Source organism: Erpetoichthys calabaricus, chromosome 2 (assembly GCF_900747795.2).
Source record: "Erpetoichthys calabaricus chromosome 2, fErpCal1.3, whole genome shotgun sequence".
In the NCBI taxonomy this organism is placed as follows: Eukaryota; Metazoa; Chordata; class Cladistia; order Polypteriformes; family Polypteridae; genus Erpetoichthys; species Erpetoichthys calabaricus.
In genome coordinates this window covers 247,768,424-247,790,971 of record NC_041395.2, presented here as the reverse complement: position 1 = coordinate 247,790,971, position 22,548 = coordinate 247,768,424, and the positions used below count along the sequence as shown (strand labels likewise).

Genomic DNA, 22,548 nt, shown 5'->3' with positions numbered 1-22,548 from the left:
TTTCTAATTACACATATAAATAAGACCCTATAAATAAGAAAAAAAAATGACACTTTAAGTAAATAAAACCGAAATGTCTGGAAAACATTTTAAAAGATACAAGTTCCTTATGTCCACTGCTGTAATGCAAAACAGCGAGGATGCGATGCATTGTCTGTCCCTTTCATCTCGCCGTAGCAAAGATTTATCGTTGCTCGGAGACCAGGTGTAAACACAAAGCACTGTCCATACAACTTGAAGCTTAAAGTTACTTTCGCAGAGTTAATTAGCAGTTTGACATTTTGTGAAAATTTAAAAGTCGTTATCAAATCAATATGTTTTCTTTATAGGTAAAAATGTAAATGTATATTTTATAATAGCAACACAGTGGATCCTACGGAATAATTTGTTACACACTGTTGCAGATTTATTTAACTCGGTGAACACTGCAACAAAACTGATAAGAGGAAGCTAGCGAACAGAAGTTCTACATTATATTACTTTGATCAGATTTTCGCTTAAACCGTTTTCATTAAAGGAGACAAACTAATGGATTTTAACATTCGCCAACAGTTAACTTTTGCTGAAAAAAATAAAGGTGAGGTCTATTATGCTGTAGTAATATCTATCTATCTATCTATCTATCTATCTATCTATCTATCTATCTATCTATCTATCTATCTATCTATCTATTGTTAAGTATCAATTCTTGGTTATATGTACTTTTCAACAGATACTGGTGCTTTAAGGACTGCTTACAACTTGATCAAAGCCGGGGCAGAAGAACGAGATGCCGCGGACGCCACAGGAAGATTTAGTACGGATTTGTTTGTAATCTGCGCAGAGCATGCATTTCAGGTACTGAGAGAGAGAGAGAGAGAACTACTTGATATCCGTATTTTGGCGAAACAATGCTTATTAATACATCGATTTGATTTTCTGTTAAAATGTACTGGGTATATTCACTTAATTGATTGGAGGCGTAGTAGTTAGTAGTTGCTACCTCAAGTGGCTGGAAACGAATAATTAGCCAGGCGAATAAGATGCTGCGAATAAGTATCTGACTTCAGTCTCATCTGTCTGCGTGGAGTTTACACAGTCTCAAATTTTACAGTCTGACTGTGTTGATTTCATCGCTACCTCCTTACTTTTAATGCTACGTTAAACCAATGCATGATATTTTCTTTTATACTTAATAAACCCGTCTTTAGAATATTGGAATGAAATGACTACCATGATATAGTGCTTATGATTTCACTTTCGTTATTTACTAAACATAATCGTTGTGAAAATATCTGATGTAAATCATCCTTCCATTATCTAGTTGGGGGTCACAGAAATTAGTAAGGATTGTCTGGAAATGTACTTCAAAGAAAAATGTCCAGCCAACCAGTTCCTTGGAAGGGCTTACTTGTGTCAGGCACAACTGAATGCTCCAGGGTCTGCAGAAAACAGGGTAAGGACTGTTTACTCATTTGACTGTAGTACATTGACTGTTGTAAAAAAATCCTCTACTTAAGTCAATAGATTTCAGAATTTGTTGGGTTGCATCCGTGAAAACTATGAAATTGCTTAAAGAACACTGTACAATAAGAGCAACAAAATCAATTTTAATTATTCATTTTGTGGCATCCTCCTAATTTTACAATTTATGTTAAGAACGTTTTATTATAAAAAGTAAGATAATAAAATTGATGTATTTTTTTGTTATTTTACTGTTATTATTTAATAATACTTTTTCATGTTTCTTTATGGCTATCCTTCAGTCTCACTAATATATTTTATATCACTTTTACGAATATCTTTAAGAATGCTAGTCATAATTTCTGGGCATTAAAACAAATAAACAAATTTTTATGAAAAGTTATGTTTATGAAAGTCACTCCTGTTAATTAATTTATATTATTGCATCAATAGTATTTTAATTTTTGAAATTTTACTGTTGTTTGGCACACCATTTAAGTAGTTAATAATTAACAAATGGTTTTTTACAATTCCTAAGGATGAACTTGAGACGGCATCAGCATATTTTATAAAAACAATTGATTTTGCTAAACACCATCCAAGGTATGTTTGTTCAACAATCATTGTCATTTCTGTATCTTACATAATATTCAAAAATTAACACCACTGTTCTATACTACAGTAAGTTATCAATTAGGCTAAAATGTTTCATATGTTATGTTTTTGTTTAGAGAATGCTGAACTTTTTGTACAATATGATAAATTAATAAAAATTCAATGAAGAATTCATCATATTTATTAATGGATTTTTCTTTTAGAAATAGTAAAATCAGTTGTACAGTACTGTGCCATGTCATTTTCTAGTAAACAGGCAAAATAATAATTACATAATTATTCAGTTATTACAATATATAATTAATTAATTAAATCGTAGTTTAATTTTTTGAATTTTCTTTCCTAACAGATATCATTTTTTGATATTTAACACCTCTGTTCTCTACTGGCAAATGAGCAGACTATTTTCTATGCCTGGCTCTCGTAAATTTTTGATCCCTTCTTTAACTCGGATTCTGAATGCCCTGGAGGAAATTGGAGAGAGTGATTTTCACTGGAGAGCTACCCTTATGCTGTGAGTGTTTTCTAAAATTATTTTCATTTGAAGTGAGTATAAATATATTCTATCTCCAGACAGTAAGTGAGGCACAATTCAAGGAATGAGAACCTGGGGCTTGACTGAAACGTGATGTTATGTATTCCCAAAATGCAGTTTTGCTGCACAGACAGTAATCAGCTTATCTAAAGCTCTAAATGTAATACCACATCTTTAACCTTTAAAACACACAGATTTATTTGAGATTACTTTGCTTTGGTGGCAGAGTTATTGATGAGTGATATAATCAGAAGCATGTCTCTTTATCTACATGACAGTTCATTGTTGTTTGGGGGTATTACAGTATGTGCTGTATAGGTCTTATAAGATTAATTAAACATTCAAGTTATTCTTATGAGCATAGTTTCAGAGGGTGCTGTATATATTTAAAAATATAGTTAAACTAACACACAAAATAAAGAGCAATAAAATCTAAATACAAAATTCTGAACATAAATGTACCCTATACATACTATATGCTATGTACCCTATAATACTGCGCATACAAATACTGTATAGCAATGTATCGTTTATATGACACATATTAAATATACTGCGTGTATATATATATATATATATATATATATATATATATATATATATATATATATATATATATATAATATGCACAGGTTCACTGGCTCCCTTTGGCCCTGCTAGTATTCTTCAGTCACCATTGTGACTTATGGTCACTGGCCAGCTACAGTAGATAGGTAGATAGTTAGCTTTTGCAGAAGCTCAAGAAATACAAAAATATTACAACAAAAAACAAAAACCTCCCTTGAATACACACACAAATTACAAAAAAGATGAAAGACTTCTGACTTTACTAACGATAAGAAAGGAGCCACATTGAGGCATTGTGAAGGCGATTACTGTAGGTATGAAGGAGCACCAGTACTGTTTCGTAACACACTTCTGTTAAATACTTTGTTGGCTGAAAGTATTTAATGATAATGTGTTAGAAATAGGATGTTCATCATTGTTCATAATAACCAACAGTTTGTTTTCTGTCCTTTGTTACTATTTCTACAGAGTCGAGATTGTATCCCATAACTGATATTGCCTTCATAATTAGCTTGTTGATTTGGTGGGTTCTTCTTGAAGTGATGTTTCTGCTCCAGAACATTTCTCAGTCAAAAAGAATTTGCTCTGCAATTCTTTGTATAGATTTCATTTTTTTGTTAATAGACCAGTCCAGGTACATGTGGAACAATTATTTGTAGTAGTGTGTCACCTCAATATTCACTCCCAAGAAACAAAAATTCTCTGCCTGACTCCTATACTCTGTCTCATCCCTCATGTCAATAGTACAAAACCATCAGAAATTTTCTGCAAGCGACATGACCTGGTGTAGTAGTCTCAGTTGTATAAGATGAAGATAAAATGTTACAGGACTGTTCCTTGTGGTGATGCAGTGCTGTGCACATTCATATTAGAGACTCAGTCCTTGAGCCTCACATGCTGTGGCCTACCCGACAGATAGTCTATTATCCAGAACCCCACAGGCTCCTTCACCTACATATCCCTGAGCTTACAGGGATGACAGGATGGTACTGAAGGCACTGGAGAAATCAAAACACATAATCTTCATAGTGCTGCCAGCTTTGTCCAAATGGGAAAAAAATCTTGTGGAGCATCTCCCAGTTTAATCTTTGCCCAACTGGCATACTGTAGTATTCACAGGAGGACTCATATAGTCCTGGACCAAGTTCTTGAGAGTGTTCATGATATGAAATGTGAAGCCTTCTGATCTATAGTCATTAGGTCAAGAGGTGTTTGCCTTTCTTTTAGAAATGGAACAATATATGATATTTTCATCGGCAGCAGCACTTTGCTGAGCCTTAGAAATACACTGAACAGATAGGTGGTCAAGACCTTAAGTACTCAAGGATTAATTCCATCAGGTACATTTTCTTTTGTGCAGCCTCCTCAATGGTCTTCCCACTTGTTCATCTCTGATAGACAGCCATACTGATGGTTAGAGGTGGACTGATCACTGGCCATACTAACTGAAGTCACAGTAGTAAAATATGTACATGGTGCTATCGAAGGAGCAGGAATGATGTGAGGGGGCTGGCCATTGGTAGAAGGTGGTGGTGGTGGAATAGATAAACAATACAAAATTGATTCATAACATTAGTTTTGACCATGTTTTCTTCCAGCAACTGAGCCCTGGATTGCCAGAGTCCAGTATTTATACTCAGTCCCTTTCAAACACTTTTCATGTTCTTCTGAGTGAGTTTCCCTTCACTCAGCTTTTTCTTCAGCACTCTGCGTGCCCTTCAAAGCCTCTCTGTTGCCAGATGCAAAAGCTTTCTTCTGATCATTCAGGAGACTTTTTAGCTCCTTAGTAATTCAGGGCTTGTTGCTTGGAAAGCTGTGCTCTGTCTTTGTAGGTACAACAGCGTCGGCACATAGGTTAATATAGTCTGTGATGCAGTGACTGAGTCCCTCAGTATCATCCCCATTTGACTTGCACATCATTTCCCAGTCTGTCTTTTGAAAACAGTCATTCAGAGCTATTTCAGTTCCCCTTGCTGATAAAAAAAAATCACTTCTTAACCCTATCATATGGAGAGAGAGACATCTTGTGGAATGAAATAAAGAGGATGGACACATTTTATCAATGTCTGCCTGAATTAAATAATGAATACAGATACCAGATAATAATATCTGGTGTAATTTGTGACTAATAAAAATAATCAAGAGTCACTACGAGTGGATAATCTTTGTCAGGTTTTAAAAGGAAATGGTATTAATCATGGTAATAAATGGTAAAATTAGATTTTTGGCCTTTTATTTCACTGTCTTTTGTGACATATTGTTGATGTCATTGAATATTGCCATTTTAAAATTAATGCCACTCTTCACTTGTGGACAAGTTCTATGTGTGTGAATGTGTATGGCATTATGAGGTGTGGTCATGTGTCTATGGTAGGCATCTTATTTAAAGTCAAGCATGTGGACAGTGATTGCCTGAGAGAACTAGTTTTTCTGGCAGTTTCTTTTCTTTATTTTTTGGGTTTTGGTTTCTGAGACACTCACTGATTATGAGCTTGTTTTGTCTTTTCATTTTGTTTACCAATTGTTTGTCATTTCAGTATTAGAACCCTAATATTCTTGAGACCTCTCTTTCAAATCTCCTTGAAATAGTCTTTGCCACTTTCTACCTTAAATCTGTCTAGATTGGTTTACTATTTTTATGGAATAGGGCAAATGATCTGAACACATTACACTGTGTATCATAAATCCGTAGGTCAGGATTGGCAACATAACATTTTCACAACGAACAAGCTAATTTGGCTACCAGTTTTCCTTTAAGCAGTTTTATAGTTTGCATCTTTCTGAGATTTACAGGGGAGTTTGAAAGGCATAAATCTAAATTTAGAGTAAAGGAAAATATAGTTACGCAACTTTTTGCATCAAAGGTGTAACAGTTTAGTTTAAATACTTAAAAAAATGCATACTTTACTATTCTGTAACAACACCTTAACAAACACTTCTTTGGGTCTTCATAACACATACAGTACAAAGCATCAGTAAAGTTTTTATTCATCTCTGCAACATTGCCTACTAGCAAAAGTGGTGATTAGGCAATCCTGTAGCATTCTTATCTGTGTACACCAAAATGCCACATTGCATGAGTCAAGGAATTATGTGGCAGTAGATTAAAGCTTTGCAAATTATAATATAACTGGAATTTGCAGGCTTTATGTTGACATGCTGCTGTGGTTGTAGGATTTACTTTTAACTATTTTATTAATTAGAATCTAACACTTGTTAATACAGCTTGTTATTTAATTAGATGGTATGATATTGTGTCCAATGTGTCACCCATCAGAAATTCTTTGCTGTTCATTTGCTCTTCTGAGAAGATCTTCACAGTCTGTGGATCATAACTGATGACTAACGCCTTAATCCTTAAGTTTTTCCCTGTCATTTTTGTCTACTTAATTAAAACTGTTTTTTATAATAAGTTTTTACAGGTTTAAATGGTAACTGTTGACTTTTTTTATCTGCAACCTATTATAATTTGCTGCTGATAAAGTACTAGGGTGTTGTACCGTGTTAGCCATTATGAATGTAGAGAAAAGCCAAGCAAAATGACACCTTTTATTGGCTAACTAGAAAGATTACAATATGCAAGCTTTCGAGGCAACTCAGGCCCCTTCTTCAGGTACATCTTGCCTGAAGAAGGGGCCTGAGTTGCCTCGAAAGCTTGCATATTGTAATCTTTCTAGTTAGCCAATAAAAGGTGTCATTTTGCTTGGCTTTTCTCTGCTGATAAAGGAAAAGTTATTTTTATTCAAAAACTTTAGACAGTGAAGCAAACATGCAGAGTGAATTATATCAAATATTTTTCTGAATTTATCGATAATTAAAGCCTATAATATTGACATTTTCTTAGACTGCAGACCAAGTTTCAAGGCTTGCTGTCTAATTAGGCAAAAAAATAATTAATAGCAGGAATAAGCACAAAATGAAATTGACAGATAACAGAAACATGTGTCCACTGAATTCTTATTGTAATATTTCTCATTTGCCTAAAATTATGTACTACTACATTTATGTTTTGCCAGCCATTCTGAATCATATGATGTGCAGTGCAGTAGGTGAGTGGGAAGTGAGATGCAAAGTCAATCAAGATAAAAAGAAACATTGCCACAAATGAGTAACTCTGTCTTTCTGAACAGCTTTGTGCGGAGCCTTGCAAAAGTGTATCACAGTATTCTTGCTGTCATTTGTTACAGATGGTACCACCTCAGAGAAACATGTTACTGACTTTTATCCTGTTTAACTCATAAGGCTCATCTCACTGTGTTTTTTTTTTTCTGCTTCCTTATAGTGAGTTACTTGAGTCTCTTTTAGATGCTGGAAATTTAAAAGATGCTGCCAAATATGCAAATGAAGCAGCTTTATTTATTAAAACAAATGTTCCTCATTTGTACCAGAAGATTTTTTCTCTACAGGTAACTCTATTTACTTTATTTCATATTAATAATAATATTAGTAAGAGTGGATTGTTTGAGGCTGGTTTCTTTAACTTCCATTACCAGTGCATTAGCTTCTTTATATAATTATGAATCTGTTTTACTTACATGTAAAGCTAGATATATTATTTGAATATGTATTTAAAGTTTACAACTTTGGGCAGTTTTCACTGTAATTATTTAGTTCAGTTTGCTAGGATAAGCAGATTTATATTAAACAAAACAGTGGTCATATATTTAACACTTTGTCTTCACCTTATACACAAATATTACTGTATGACGACATGGAAGTATTGAAAGTACAAATACAAAAAAACGAATAAAAACAAAATGAAGGTGTCTTTCCTCATCCCCTTTCTAACTACCTAATGACTAGTGATGAGTGAACTTTGTGGAGTTCAGTTTTCCATGAGTTTGGCGAAGTAACACATTCAGAAGCTTTGCCGAACTCCACAAAATCAACTGAAGTCAATTGGGAAAGAGGAACTGAAATAGTTTTGAGCAAATAATAGTGGTGAAATTGTCTTTTGAGTGTCCCCCAGTGGTAGTGAAGTGTCTGCCAACTATGTTGAACCAATTTTTGTGGCCAAAAATGTGATCTGAGCTGTGAGGCAGGAGTGCTAACCACTGTGCTACTGTGCCTCAAACAAGAAAGATGCAGGTGGAATAATAACCACAAATAAACTACAACAAACAGTTACAAACTAGCAATATGTAAATAAAATGTAGGTCATTGCTCTCATAGAGTTCCAATCTTGGTGTATATTTTGGCTGTCTTAAAGCATCGGGATGGGACTGGCTAATGCTATTGTTTATGCATGCAAATTACCCATGTGGTGCTGCAGGGATCAATGTCATATATATGTTATATATCTGGTGGCCAGGTAATGCAGTGTTTCTCAACATTTATGGTCCTGTGTATCAGTTTTGCCTTTTTAAATTCATTGTCGACCCACCAGCAGCGAATGTAAACTGTTCCCTTTTTGAAATGTGTGCGTTTGGTAGTGTGGGGGTAGGGATTCCCCTCCCTGAAATAACTACAATTGGAAGAGCCAGGGAAGGTTTCTCCACTCATAATAATGAGCTCACTGAGAAATGAGGAAATATATTGTGCAGTGTTGTTGAACGCTTTGGCAGTCCACCACGACCCACTTGCAAACCAATACTGGCAACCCAAAGCCCACTTTTGGTGTATCCCAGTGGTAGAGAAATGCTGAGCTAAACATACCCCTCAAAAGAAAATACTGCAAATGTTTTTTTGTTTTAAACACTAGCAGGAAGGGTGTCTGTCTAGTAATGATCGAATTGTGACAGCAGCTTATAATCTTACAATAGATCTGTGTTAAATTTCTGCACATGGTTGCTACAGCTCTGTGATGTCACACTGGTCTTAAAAGTATCATGGGGCACTAGGAAAAAATGCTTGCCTAAGCCAACCCAAGGTGAATTTTCAGGAAAATATTTTTCAAGGTTACCGGCAAACACAGAATTTCTTAAATTAACACAACTAAAGACACTAATTAGGATCTGGCTGTTCTGCTTTTCACCAGGTTACCTTGTGATTCTAATTTAATTAGACCTTATATCACATTAGTGTTTTTTATCCTCTCAAAATCACATGCTATGGGATACAAGTTCCTTCATGTTAGGTGAATTGAACCACCATCCAATTTTTTTTTTTTGACAGCTTCTGTTGTCAAAAAATTAGAACAAGCATAGCAGATATATAGCAAATAATTGGTCTTTATACCAAATCCCAGTTTTGTCACCACCATGTATTTTTTCTGTCTCACATAGTATTAGATGTTAGTATTTCATTTAGGTATATACATTAATCCTCCAGTCATTATTGCAAAACCTCCTTGAGATACCGTACCACAAACACATTAGTGTAGAAATGTGAAGACAGCCTTCCTGAACTAAACCCATCTTCTCAACCCACTAAGAAACAATTTATAGAACTTGAAGATTTTTTTAACCCTTATGTTGGTGTAAGGTGACAATTCTTTTGGGTCCATTTATTCTACTGACCTTCTATTTTTACGCACCAATTACTCTAAGATTCATGTCACACAGCTCAGCAACATCTTCTGCAGGCTCATTAATTTTGTATGTGTCTACTTTAAGGATGATATTAATATTTTTCTGCTGAACAGTTTTGGTGTTAGTGCAAATGTATTTTTGTAGTTGTCTCTGGAAGTTTTTCTCTGAGTACTACAGTTTTCCTCCCACTTCACTGAAGATGAGCAGGTAAGGTTAAATGATTATTTCAAATTGGCCATTCCATGTGAAAGGCCTGCTTCCTGTCCAAGGCTGGGTCTTACCTGATGTTGCTGTGATGGGTTCAGGCCACCTGAAAATCTGGTTTAAGAATGCTATGTTATGTGTAAATTAAGTATTACAGTCAACTTTCTTTTGTTATGCTGTATTTAAATTTGAGAATGTAAAGATACTGTATTCCAGATTTGCCTCCTGGAAATACTGCTGAAGAAAGAATGTCTCATTTTTTAAATGATGCTAATTACATTTTTTCTACCTAATATTTAAATACCAAGAGCTCTCTGCATTTTTGCAAGTTTTTTTTGTCAATGCTAATTTTTTTTAAAATTTCAGATGCAACACAAATTGATAGATGCTCAAACAGCAACCAAAGCAGGAAAAAACAATCGTGCAATAGCAGTTATTTATAAAATTCAAATGTTGAAATCGTGAGTAGAGTACTTTTACTTTTTTAAAGATATGTTACATGTCAAAATATATTATAAGCCAAAAATTACACAAAAAAACTAAGGTCTTCACGTGCATTAAATTAACAAGTAACTTTTTATCGTTTTACACCTTGCAATTTACTTACATGTTTAAATTCATAACGCAATGTTTATTTTTTTTGTTAGCTTATAGCCAATCATCTGACTAGTAGTTGGAATATGAGTAAAACAGAGTATTAATTACTTTGCTGTCAGTCTCAATTTAGTCACACTATCAAAAGGGATTCACTGTGCTGCAACCTATTTCGGCATTTCCTAGAGGGGGCCATGAGATATCATTGATAATGTGAACTGAATAAAAGTACACTGAAAGTAAAATAGTTTAAGCCAAGCACTGGTGTAATTTTTCTTTATTCGGTAGTTGTTTAGTATCCTCTAAATTAGAGGTAGATGCACTGAAGTGCTTCATGAAGAGTTCTTAGGACAAGGGACTGTGATCATAGAGTAGGACATGGAGTATTTCTCAAACCTTTTAACAATTATCCAGTTGGCATACAAGATGTGGTACCTTGACTTCTGGGGATGAAACCAGTTGTACATTATTCCTATGTAGTTACACTTCTGTAAGGGTGTGCAAGAGTGGCGTCTGGGGTTGGCAAGTGGGGCGACCGCCCCAGGCCCTGCACCTAAGGGGGTCCTGCTTTTGAGGTGTGCGTGTCCCATTTGAGCAGATTTGTCAAGTTATATTCTCCCATTACATTTTGATAAAGTCCACGTGTTATCTTGAAAAAATTTACCTGAATATTCTAATGAGAAAATCCAGTGTATGTTATTTTTATTAAATTTGCATGCAAGTTTATACAGTCCACACATACCGGTAATAGCTTTTGACATAACCGGCCCCGTGTGGGGTTGGTCAGCCCTAGGCCCCGCACACCCCTCTAGTGTGTGGTGTAAAGGTGGCAAAAAATGAATTGTTCATTACCTACAAAGTCAGAATAAATAACCATAAGCTCTTTGTGACGGTGCAGGTCGGCCCCTTTGCTCCCTCTTCCATAATGGGAGCCTCTTGAACCCAACACTGTCAATAATGTAACCGGATGAGCTGAGCTGATGAGTACAAAACACACTAAGCAAGGAGATGGTGAAAAGTGCAAGTGCTTTTATTATAAAAAAAAAAAAAAAATCCAAATAGTTTCCAAAAAGTGCAGTGCTCAAAAAAGTTAAATAAATAAATAATCGATAAAAACATCAAAGTGCTGGTGGAGGTTAAAATCTGAATAAATACATCCATTAAAATAAACTTAAAATTCAGACAGGAGTCTTCTTTAAAATGCTTGATCCCTGGTGCTTCCCTTTATAAAATCGATGCCTCTCCGGCTAAGAATAATTGTGTGACTTGGGGGTTCATTTTTTTATGAGCCACTATTTATTCTAGTAGAGTATAGCCATTCAGTGAACTCATTACTCAGTAAGTAATATTCTATTCGAGAAATGACCCATTTAATGGCAAGGGCTTCTCTCTCCATGTCTGCTTACCTTTCCTCTTAGTCTAGTAATTTTCAGCTGAGATATTGCATTGTGCCAAGGCTGCTCTCAGATATATTGGTCTGGAGAAGAAAAAGTAATTGAAACTAAGATTAGTGCTGTGGAGAGAGCATTCCTAAGGTCACGAAAGGACTTCCATATCACAGTGTTAGTAGCTGAGTGAGGTCCAGCTTGCTATTTGGTTTTCACCATGGCCAATTCTGGATAACTGCAATCTTGTAAATTCATGGCATGATTTACAACATACACTGATAATTTGGTTTCTCTTAAACATATATGACACTTATTATAATTAACTAGCCAACCCGCGGCGTAGCATACGCCGCATAATTATGTATTGATGGGTGAACACTTCCTGAAAGACACAGTTGTCCAATTGGGGTTGGTTTTGAGGATACGACTGTAGGTGAATGAAAAGATGTTACTCTGGAGAGGGCAACATACAATACAGCGTTTTACACGCTGCATACAGCGATTCACATCGAAGCATAGACACTGTTAAGACCATGGGAAACCCCTCGCAAACTGTTTTACACGCTGCATACAGCGATTCACATCCACGACAAACAAATTCTTTTACACACTGCATACAACGATTCACATCCGTGACAAATATGATTCTTCTTAGATGGTGCTGTCGCATCCACCCTCGCTCTCGAAGCATACACACTGCCTGGTAATGTGCCCGCTCGCAAGAGCAACTAACAGAGACCCGCCCACCAATTGTAAGACAATGGGATACCCCTCGCAAACTGTTCTACACGCCGCATACAGCGATTCACATCCACGACAAACAAACTGTTTTACACGCTGCATACAGCGATTCACATCCACGACAAACATGCTTCTTCTTATGGGGTGGGTTTGAGGATACGACTGTAAGAGAACTCTGGAGAGAGCAACATACAATTGTCCGTGACTGAAAACTGGAGGACCGCTGCTGCGCCCCCACCTTTCAGAGCGAGGGACGGGGCTGGACGGCGGGGGCGCGTGGAGGGCGGAACGGGGTGTGAGGGGAAGGATGCCCAGTGAAGACAATGCATTGATGGATGAATAGTCATCTCTTAGTCATCGTTCAGTACGCACTGCCTGCTCATGTGCCCGCCCCCAACTTCTCACCTGAATTGCTATTATCTGTGTACAGTCCACATGCACTTGTGAGTCACGTTGACTATTCATTTTCCAAATACTGCCTCAGTCGGTTTCGCATCTGCTACAGTCCACATGCACCTCTGAGCCACGTTGACTGTTAATTGTTCTTTTTGTTCGGGCCGGATGAGGTGTCCCGTGTTGAGTCTAATTAGGCCAAAGGCTCCACACCTGGTGGTGCCCTTCCGTCAATTCCTTTAAGTTTCGGCTTTGCAACCATACTCCCCCGGAACCCAAAGACTTTGGTTGCCCGGCAGATCATGGGAATAACGGCGCTGGATCGCCAGTCGGCATCGTTTATGGTCCGAACTACGACGGTATGTGATTGTCTTTGAACCTCCGACTTTCGTTCTTGATTAATGAAAACATTCTTGGCAAATGCTTTCGCTCTCGCACGAATTGTTGGTGGACGGGGCTCTGTTGTGCGTGTGCCATGGAGACGGAAGCGACTTTCGCGGTGTTTGTTGCCTGGAGAGCGAGGGTGGACGCGGGCCGGGGAATGAGGAGTATTGTGTAGACAAACGTTTTCCGTGTTCCTGCAGGACCATCTAAGAAGAAGCATGTTAGTCACGGATGCGAATCGCTGTATGTAGCGTGTAAACCGGTTTGCGATGGTGGACACGGTCGTGCGTCATAACTGAAACGTCAACGTGGCTCAGAGTTGCATGTGGACTGTAGCAGAGACAAATGCAAATGACGTCGTGTTTTGTGAGTTGTCGCATCCGAGTTGGTGGGTGTGGCTCTGTGAGTTGTGGGATGCCGTGTTTTGTGAGTTGTCGTGTCTGAGTTGGTGGGCGTGGCTCTGAGTTGTCGTCCTATCCCATTTGGTGGGCGTGGCTCTGTCTTGTGTGCTCCATGGGTGTCTTGCTTACATGCTCCATGGGTGTCTTGCTTGTGCTGGCGGCTGCTTAGTGATTTATATATATTGATGTGTTGACTTACCTGATTTAGGGTCTGTAGGACAGATAGCAGATGGCATAGATGTTCTTCCCAGTTCCTAGAATAAAAGATTATATTATCAAGATAAGCAGCGCTACAGGGGTTGTGAGACTTGTGCCATCTGTTTCCACCAGTTGTTGAAAAACAGCTATGGCCCTGTGTAGCCCAAAGGGAGGGCAGTTGTACTGCCAATATTCACTAGGGGTATTGAACATTGACTTTTCCTTTGGGTATTCGAAAAATAAAACTACATCCAGCTACTGGTACCAACTTTCATATAAATAATCATTGTGAAAGTTGGCACTGTAGTTGTTAGTGTTGACTTTTATTTTGCCTGTTAAAACACAGACAGATCTCTTTGAGGTTGTATTCAGAATATGAACATTAAAAATGTAAATGTGTCTCATTTGTGCGGCAGTGATCTGTCATTAACTTAACTTTTCTACTCTATGATTAGATGATGTTTATGATTCTTAATGAAATGATTATATAAAGGGTCTTCTAATGATGGTTCCTAGGAAAGCAACTATAGAGACAAAAAATGATTGCCTATATGTAAATTAGTGTTTTTAATCTTTTTTCATTTAAATGTTTCATATATTTTTCATATCATATTAAATGTAATTATTTTTTATTGTATTTCTTACTGTATAAGTTGACTGTACTGTTTATATACTGTATATATATATATATATATATATATATATATATATATATGATTAACTGTCAACCAGATTAGCTACAGATTTTAAGTGTATTTTATTCTACTTGCATTTTTATGTTATGAATAATCGTCTGATGTGTGTGTGTGTATATATCCATCCATCCATTTTCCAACCTATATATATATATATGTTATTTAGTGAGATGAATTCAAAAGAGTTCGTCAAAGATGCAGAAGGAAAACTCTCAAAAATTCAGCGTCTTCTTCAGCCAAATGCACGGGAGGCATCTACAGAGTCCGGTGATGAAGCTTTAGAAATATCTACTGCTGAAAAGTAAGAATACTCACTAGATATGTAAATTATGCTTGATAAATGATTACTGTTGAAACTGTATTTTCTTTTAAAGTTGTGTCCCAGATTTTAAAGTTCTGTTTTAATGATGAAATTAGTTTATTTATAATTTGGAACATATATGGACAGACTAATGATTAAAGGAATACTCTACCCAAAAATAATATTTTTTTTCAGTGTTACTTACCCCATGTAGTTTGCAGTAGTGGTCGAGAAAAAAATTTAATTTAGTATTTTCAGGGAGAAATTACATATGAAAAATTCAAATTGCACAGGACCCAGCAGTGACCAACTAATGCATGTTACAGTATTGTCAAAATTCTTAATTGTTCCTGCTGCAGATTCAACAGTGATAATTATTTAATACAATTAGTCTCATTTCATTATGCACCATTTTTAAATATATGTATTTGCAAGTGATAATGGGTTCATTAGTTATCTAAGAGATCAGAGGATTTATTTGATAAGCATTGCATTTGAAACATTTCAATCATAAGAAAATTATATTAAACTTTTTCTTTGATGGTCACACCTTTTCTCCACCAATGAACTTAATACAATGTATACTTAAACATACATTTGTCAATCTGCACTTTAATACTAATGTTTTTTTTTTTCTGTTCCTTTCTTTGTTAGAATTTCTTTACTTCTACAATTAGCTCATATTGCCTTGGAACTAAATAGCCCACAAGTTACTTCTGCATGTTTATATAATGTGGAACACCTTGGACTGATTGTAAGCAATAACCTCACTTTTAATATAATTTCTTGTCAGTAAATTATCTTGAATGTTGGGTATGAGTTTTCACAGTGGTTAGCATGTCTGCCTCATAGTACACAAATTGATAAGCAGAGTCATTGCCCATCTGGAGTCTGCATGTTTTGTCCACCTATTCCAAAGAAAAATGAATGAAGCTAATCAACAATTGTAAAATAACATGAATGAATGAATACATGAGTGTGTGTGTGTGTATGCTTGACAACAGTAAGTTGACCAGAATGAATGAATAAGTATGTTCTGGTTTGGAATGGCACCTCATGTAGGATTGGCTGATGTCCTGAGCTCATTGCTGCCAGACTCACACACAGCCCTATGCTTAGATAAATGGGTTAATAAAATGAAGGATGGAAGAATAACTTAAATTATGCATATGTTTATGTCAAATTGATACTTTCATTCTCTAAACAACATCTTGCTTTCTAATTTTATAATAGATGTTTGCGAATATATGTTCAAATTTTATATGTATTGCAGCTTGCACTGCATCTTTTTGTATGTGAGGCTTAACACCACTATAACATTACAATTATATAGCTTAAATTATTTCTCTTGACAAAATATTATTTTACAAAGTGTTTTCATTGTTCATTGAATTAAGTGTATTTCTATTTATTAGGATTCTAGACAGCTGATTGAGGTTCAGTGTTTGAAAATTCAAGTTGACCTGAAGAAGGATGGTATTAAGATTGAGAAATATTCAAAGGCTGCTGTGGAGGTATTAACCTTATTGTTTAATTAACAGTTTTCTAAAATTAAAGTGCAAGCCTTAAAGATATTAATGCAAAGTGGAGCTTACAACATCACTTAACAATTAACTCAAATACAAGCTGGCGTATTTGGAAACCTAAAGCAACATCCATGTTTTTGGGTTCAATTCAGTACAAAAAGAATTTCAATTAATGAACTCCAAACCTCACTTTTAACATCACATTTTGAAAAAAATCTCTTCATTATATTGTGGTGATTTCTGTGTTTCAGTCAATTCCCAATCTGTACCATAGGTCCGTGCTTTTGTAGCTGCAGTAGCTATTGTAAAAGTCAACATAAATAATGTATGTTTCTGTGTGATAAAATGCTATAATGTTTAAATAAAAATTCTGGTATATTAGTGAATCTCAGGCACCCACATCTAGGATCACATGACTGTTTGTTCATACACTGTGTGGACAATTAAACTGAATAATTTCTGTTTACATTTTACACAAAGTACCCTATTTTATTATCTTTATAGATATTTGGAAATGCAAGCTTTCTAATTATTAAGGGAGGAAAGCTGCTGTCAATTAACACTCCTCACAATCGGTATCAATAATGGACATCATTAAAGTATGCACTTCCTTCTAATGTGCTCTTGTGAGTGAAAGTTTCCCACTGTATTGTTTATGTGCCATGTTTAACTTTGGCTTTACTTGTTTATATGTACACTTGTACAGAAGGGAGTAAAGGAATGTTCTACTGTACTGCCAGGCCATCCAGTACTTCTTTAACTAGGTATCCCCCGTGGCTCCACCCACATAGTAGTGAAACAAGGCTCCCCACTCCTGACATCACGCTTCCTCCTCCCCTCGGCCCGCAGCCTCTGTCTTGGATTAGCACGAATATATCGCTCCAGCAAGCAAACTATAATTCTTAGAGCAATGAGAGAAGTTGCAAAATCAGCCGGAATCTTCAAGCAAATTATAAAAAAAAACTATCTAAATCCATTAAGTAGTTCTTTTGTTTGCTAGCTAAACGAAGTAAGGTACATGCCCTGAGGCTGGAGTGTGAGTGAGAAGACCCAGCCCCCCTCCCCTTGGCCCGCTGCATGTCTCTCGGATTCGCACAAATACATTGGTACCGCAAGCAAATTATGATACATAGCTCAATGAGAGAAGTCGCAAAAACAACCAGAATGTTCAAGCAAATTATAGAAAACCTGATCTAAATCTGTTAAGTAGTTCTCTCGTGAAAAGAGGACAGATATACAGACGTTGGATTTTATATTTATAGTGATAACACAATCTGTCAGTTCAGTTCATTTCCCTTTAGTTGACTTTGATTCAGTTTACTTTAATTTCAGTTTATATTTTTATAATGCTCTTCACTGAATACAGACTTAGAATGTTTGAACAAACAATAATACAGTACAGTAAACTGCTAAACATGAACTAATAAATAATAAAGTAAACGGAGCAATTTGAATTTGATTAACCTGAATATAAATGCAAGCACACATATCACCTCTATAGAAATGTTGACTGGAATGAGATCTTCATAGATCCATTATTTTAAAGCCAATCAATTGAGTGCTTCAGTAGGTAAAACTAAATTTATAATTATTTGATCAGTTTTACTAAGTTATGATTATCTCATCTTTTGAAATGTATGGTTATTCATTGGTAGCCACTGTATACAATATCTGATTTTCATTCTTGTGAATGTCATATCCATAATACCCCTGCCTACACACCTATATAGCATCATTATGTAAGCCATATCAATCTGGCACCTGAGATCTTAGCAAATATCTGTCAGGCATACTTAAGGACATTATATATTGTGCTTTTACCGTATATATAATAGAGCACATGATGGGGCCAATCATAGTTGCCTGTGATAAAAATAAATTTCTAATATCTGTTATTTTAAGCAGTGACTGAGTTGTTTTTTTGCTGTTCTTAATTTTCAATCGCATTTTCAGAACAGTCCTAAAAACTTTGAATTATTTGAAAAGCTGAAAATATAATTTCCTTACTGTTTCAAAAAAGTTAAAATAAAACATTTTATGGTGAATATACACTTTCATAATTTTTCAGCACAACCGAAAATTTCAAAACATTCTTAATTGGTCAGTTGTATAATAGTGAGAATGTTGCGATTCCTGGGCACAAAAAGATCTCATGAGTCTCATATGACTTCTATAGCCTTCCTCACCGATGCACATTTCAAGGCACGTCAGCATCAATATTGATGCAGGTGATCTGCATGAAATGGTAAAGAGTTTCATCTGTCAACCTGATTTGTTCATTTAATTTGACATCTTTCATTGTGAAGAAGTGCTTGCTAGGGAGAGCTCATAGAAAGTCAAATTCAGAAAAACAGTATTCCTGTAGCAATTTTTAAATTGCTCTTCCCTGTTCACTCTTTTTAGCTGAAAAAGGGTTCAGCTTGCAGCTTTGACAATACAATGTACAGTTCCGTTGGCTGCTCTTTGATAACTGTAAAAAGGGTTGGTTATGAGCAGTAGATGATATTGTCAGGGACATCTTAACAGCATTATAGACCCTCGGGCAAAGCAGTGCACTGGGGCCCCTACCTACACAGCCACTCAGCAAGTCACAACATACATAGATTAGCATGGGGCCCCTATGCTCGTGGGGCCCCTAGGAAACTGCTCAGCTTGCCCATGCGTTAAGATGGCCCTGGATATTGTACAGAGACAAAAATGGTAAAATTAATTGTTGAATTGTGCCGGTAGTTTATGCAAATCGGAATCTGATAATAATGAATTTCTGATGGTCCTGGAACTACATCAAACTTGTTATTCCAGAATAACCTTCATACAGACAGCTTTAAACTTAGACTCAAACATCACAAAGCAGGAAATGTCCCACAAAATCCCTGTTTTTGTTAATCAGAAAAACGAGAAGATATATTATAAGTTTACACATACAGTACAACAGCTATAATTGGGACATCTATGGTGATCTAAAACTGTGGGCACTTCTAATAGGAATGCAGCTTAGATATATCAAGTACTGTTGTTTTATTTGCAAATGGGACGCAGAAGAGTCTTATCACATTAAAAAGAACTTGCTGCTCCATAAGCATTTGGTTCCAGGGCAGAAAAATGTGACACATAAACCACTTGTCAACCCAACAAAGAATTTCTTGGCTCCTCTTTATATAATAATTGAACTGATGAAAAAGTTCATGAATATATAGACTAGGAGAGTGATATTTGAAACAGAGTTTTCCACACATAACTAATGACAGGACTGAAGAATGTAGGTTTTTTTGATCCAAAAATCAGACAATGTCATCCATAACAAGGAGTTTTGATGATTTGCTAGTGAGACCAGAGGAAATTGCATGGAAGGCATTCAAGAATGTTGTTGGGAATTTTTTTGGTAACTATAGAGCACCAATCTACACTCAACGGCCACTTTATTAGGTACACTTTGCTAGTAGTGGATTGGACACCCTTATGCCTATAGAACTGCTATAATTCTTTGTGGCATGGATTTATCAAGGTGCTGGAAACATTCCTCAGGGATTTTGCTCCATATTGACATAATAACATCACACAGTTTCATCCTTAGTCCCTTCAATTTAGACAAGATTCCCAGTTCCAGCACATGAAAAGCATTTCCATAGCATGATGCTGCCACCACTATTTTTCACCGTATGTATGGTGTTTCTTGAGGCATGGGCAGTGTTAATTTTACACCACACATATATGTCTGTCCAAAATGTTCTGTTTTGGTCTCATCTGACCATAAAACCTTCTCCCATATCTTAACTGGGTCTTTCTCATGCTTTATAGCAAATGCTATATGCGCTATTATGTGGACATTCTTAAGGATGTGCTATTATGTGGACATTCTTAATGGCTTCTTTCTTGCTGCTCTCGCGTAGATACCTGTTTTATAGAGAGGTCTTGAAGTTGTGGACCCATGCACCTTCACTCCAGTTTTAGCCAAAGAGCACTGCAGACATCTGAGAGAGACATCTGGGTTTTTAGTAGCCTTTCTCACCAGTCAATGTCTTGCTCTTATGTTTAGTTTTGAAGGATGACCTGTTCTAGTAAGAGTCTGGTTTCGGTGCTGTGATGAACCTTCCATTTTCTGATGAGTGTTTAATGGGACATTCAAACTCTTTGATATTTTGTGTAGCCATTTCCTGCCTTGTGTATTTAAATGACTTTTTTCTCACATCAGCAGAATGCTTCTTTTCTTCATTTTTTGCAGTTATTGTCCAACAATGACTATGGCCTATACAAAGGGTGACTTTTATATCCAGAGAGATACAAAAGACTCACCAGTAGTACCTAATTATATTTAGTTATGGTCAAATGACTGTCACCTTTGTGTCGTTTGTGATTAATTTGTCATTTTTGTAAACCTGGAGCTTCCAAATCACAGAATTTTAAATACTTATGCAAACCCAAATTTTTGAAGTTTTCTTCTTTAGTTGAATGTCTATAGTAAATGGTTTATTTTGACTTTGGAAATGTATTGTTACAGCATAAGAGTCCACATTAAAATAGTAAATGGATAAATATGTCTACAAATCTTTTGTCATGCAGAAAATTACGACAAAATCACATGGCCATGTCCTCAGAATATCAGATGCATGAATGCATATGAGTAAAGTCTGTAAATGACATGTGATATTATATGAACAAAAATACAGAATACTAGAGTGATAATTTTATTATTGCACAACATTAAAATGGTAAAAAAATAGGTTAAGTAAACAAAAACATTATAATCTCTGCTTGAAATATGACAACATTCACAAATCAAGTAAAGAATACTTCTTCTGACACAGCAAAACTGGGCAAGTTGGCAAAATGTATTTAATAATACTTTAAAACACACTTCATTGGTACCACTTTCTACCTTTACAAATTATTTACTTTTTTAAAATCAAAAGTTCCAGTCTTACACAAAATTTTTATATTTTTTGATATGACAAAATTAAACAAATTACTAAGTTACATTATGTAATTAATAATACATTTGCACTCCCTGTGAGAAGATGTCTGGCTCTTGTGTAATGTTCCTCTTTTTTAGAAATGTACAGAGTCACGTTGCTAAATGGATTTAATAATAAATAAAACAATAAATAAATACTGTACATTTGATTTATTGTTATGAAGCTTGTCAGATTTACTCAAATAATGATCAGTTTGTGTTTCATTATTTTATTATTTTTACTGTTACTTGTGTGATGTCAAATCTTTGTCATTTTGTACATGTATCTTTTCATGCCTGCAGACATTTAATGTGTTTACTTTCATAGTTACTACCAAAGATTCTACATGGTTGTTAGACCCATGATGGTCATGCTATGTGATGGAAGCCATGTTATAAAAGATGGCCATACACATTAAACAGTGTGTAAATGTTATAGAAATATAAAGGAAAGACTTTTGTTAAAAAAACAAATAAAAAGTTTTGAGCACCCTTTTTGATATGAAAATTCTGAGATCAAATTTTGTACAGTTTTGTGAACTTGACAAGCCATCTTCTTTCTTACTGTGATTTGACCTTGACTGTAGTTGATCACATTTTTTAACAACTTTAAAATCCTTGAATCAGTTAAACTAAAGTGTCAATAAGAATATATATGGAAAACCTTCAATGACTCACCAAATCTGAGTGGGTACAAGGGGCGTGTCTAAGGACTGAGCTGTTATTAAAAGCTAAATATACAGTATCTAACCGTAAGTCTAATCCTGACATTCACATTAAAGCACACTATGCAATAATTACAATTATAATATGCAAAAGTTAAATATTATGTTTAAACATTTACAGGGAAACAGTATACAGGAAAATAAACAAAAATATACATGTACATACTCTATGTGTATGTAACCAGGTAGATTAGCCACATTCTGAAAAGGATAATTCTGTAGGTTAAAAAGGATATTTTCATTTGGACATAAAATGTTTGAAAATACTGTAGGTCCACTGTATATGAGTGTGTATTCACTTCAAAGCAGTCCAAACACTACCATAGATAGTAAGAAATGAAAAGAAAATGGAAAAAATGTAATAATGGTAAATCAAACACAATTATTACAAATAAATAAAAAACAATAAAATCAGAC

General features: G+C 35.5%; 1 protein-coding gene across 1 annotated transcript in view; it reads left to right on the top strand.

Moving 5' to 3' along the window:
• Nucleotides 1–241: 241 nt before the first annotated feature.
• The window catches only part of LOC114645573 (cilia- and flagella-associated protein 46), a 232,656-nt gene continuing 210,349 nt past the window's right edge, over nucleotides 242–22,548 (top strand). Inside the window, exons 1-10 of the mRNA XM_028793411.2 lie at nucleotides 242–577; nucleotides 713–837; nucleotides 1,304–1,435; nucleotides 1,982–2,046; nucleotides 2,408–2,572; nucleotides 7,443–7,566; nucleotides 10,201–10,295; nucleotides 14,795–14,929; nucleotides 15,584–15,683; nucleotides 16,345–16,443. Of these exons, the coding sequence (XP_028649244.1) occupies nucleotides 529–577; nucleotides 713–837; nucleotides 1,304–1,435; nucleotides 1,982–2,046; nucleotides 2,408–2,572; nucleotides 7,443–7,566; nucleotides 10,201–10,295; nucleotides 14,795–14,929; nucleotides 15,584–15,683; nucleotides 16,345–16,443 (1,089 nt within the window). The 5' untranslated portion in view covers nucleotides 242–528. The remainder of the gene's footprint in view (nucleotides 578–712; nucleotides 838–1,303; nucleotides 1,436–1,981; nucleotides 2,047–2,407; nucleotides 2,573–7,442; nucleotides 7,567–10,200; nucleotides 10,296–14,794; nucleotides 14,930–15,583; nucleotides 15,684–16,344; nucleotides 16,444–22,548) is intronic.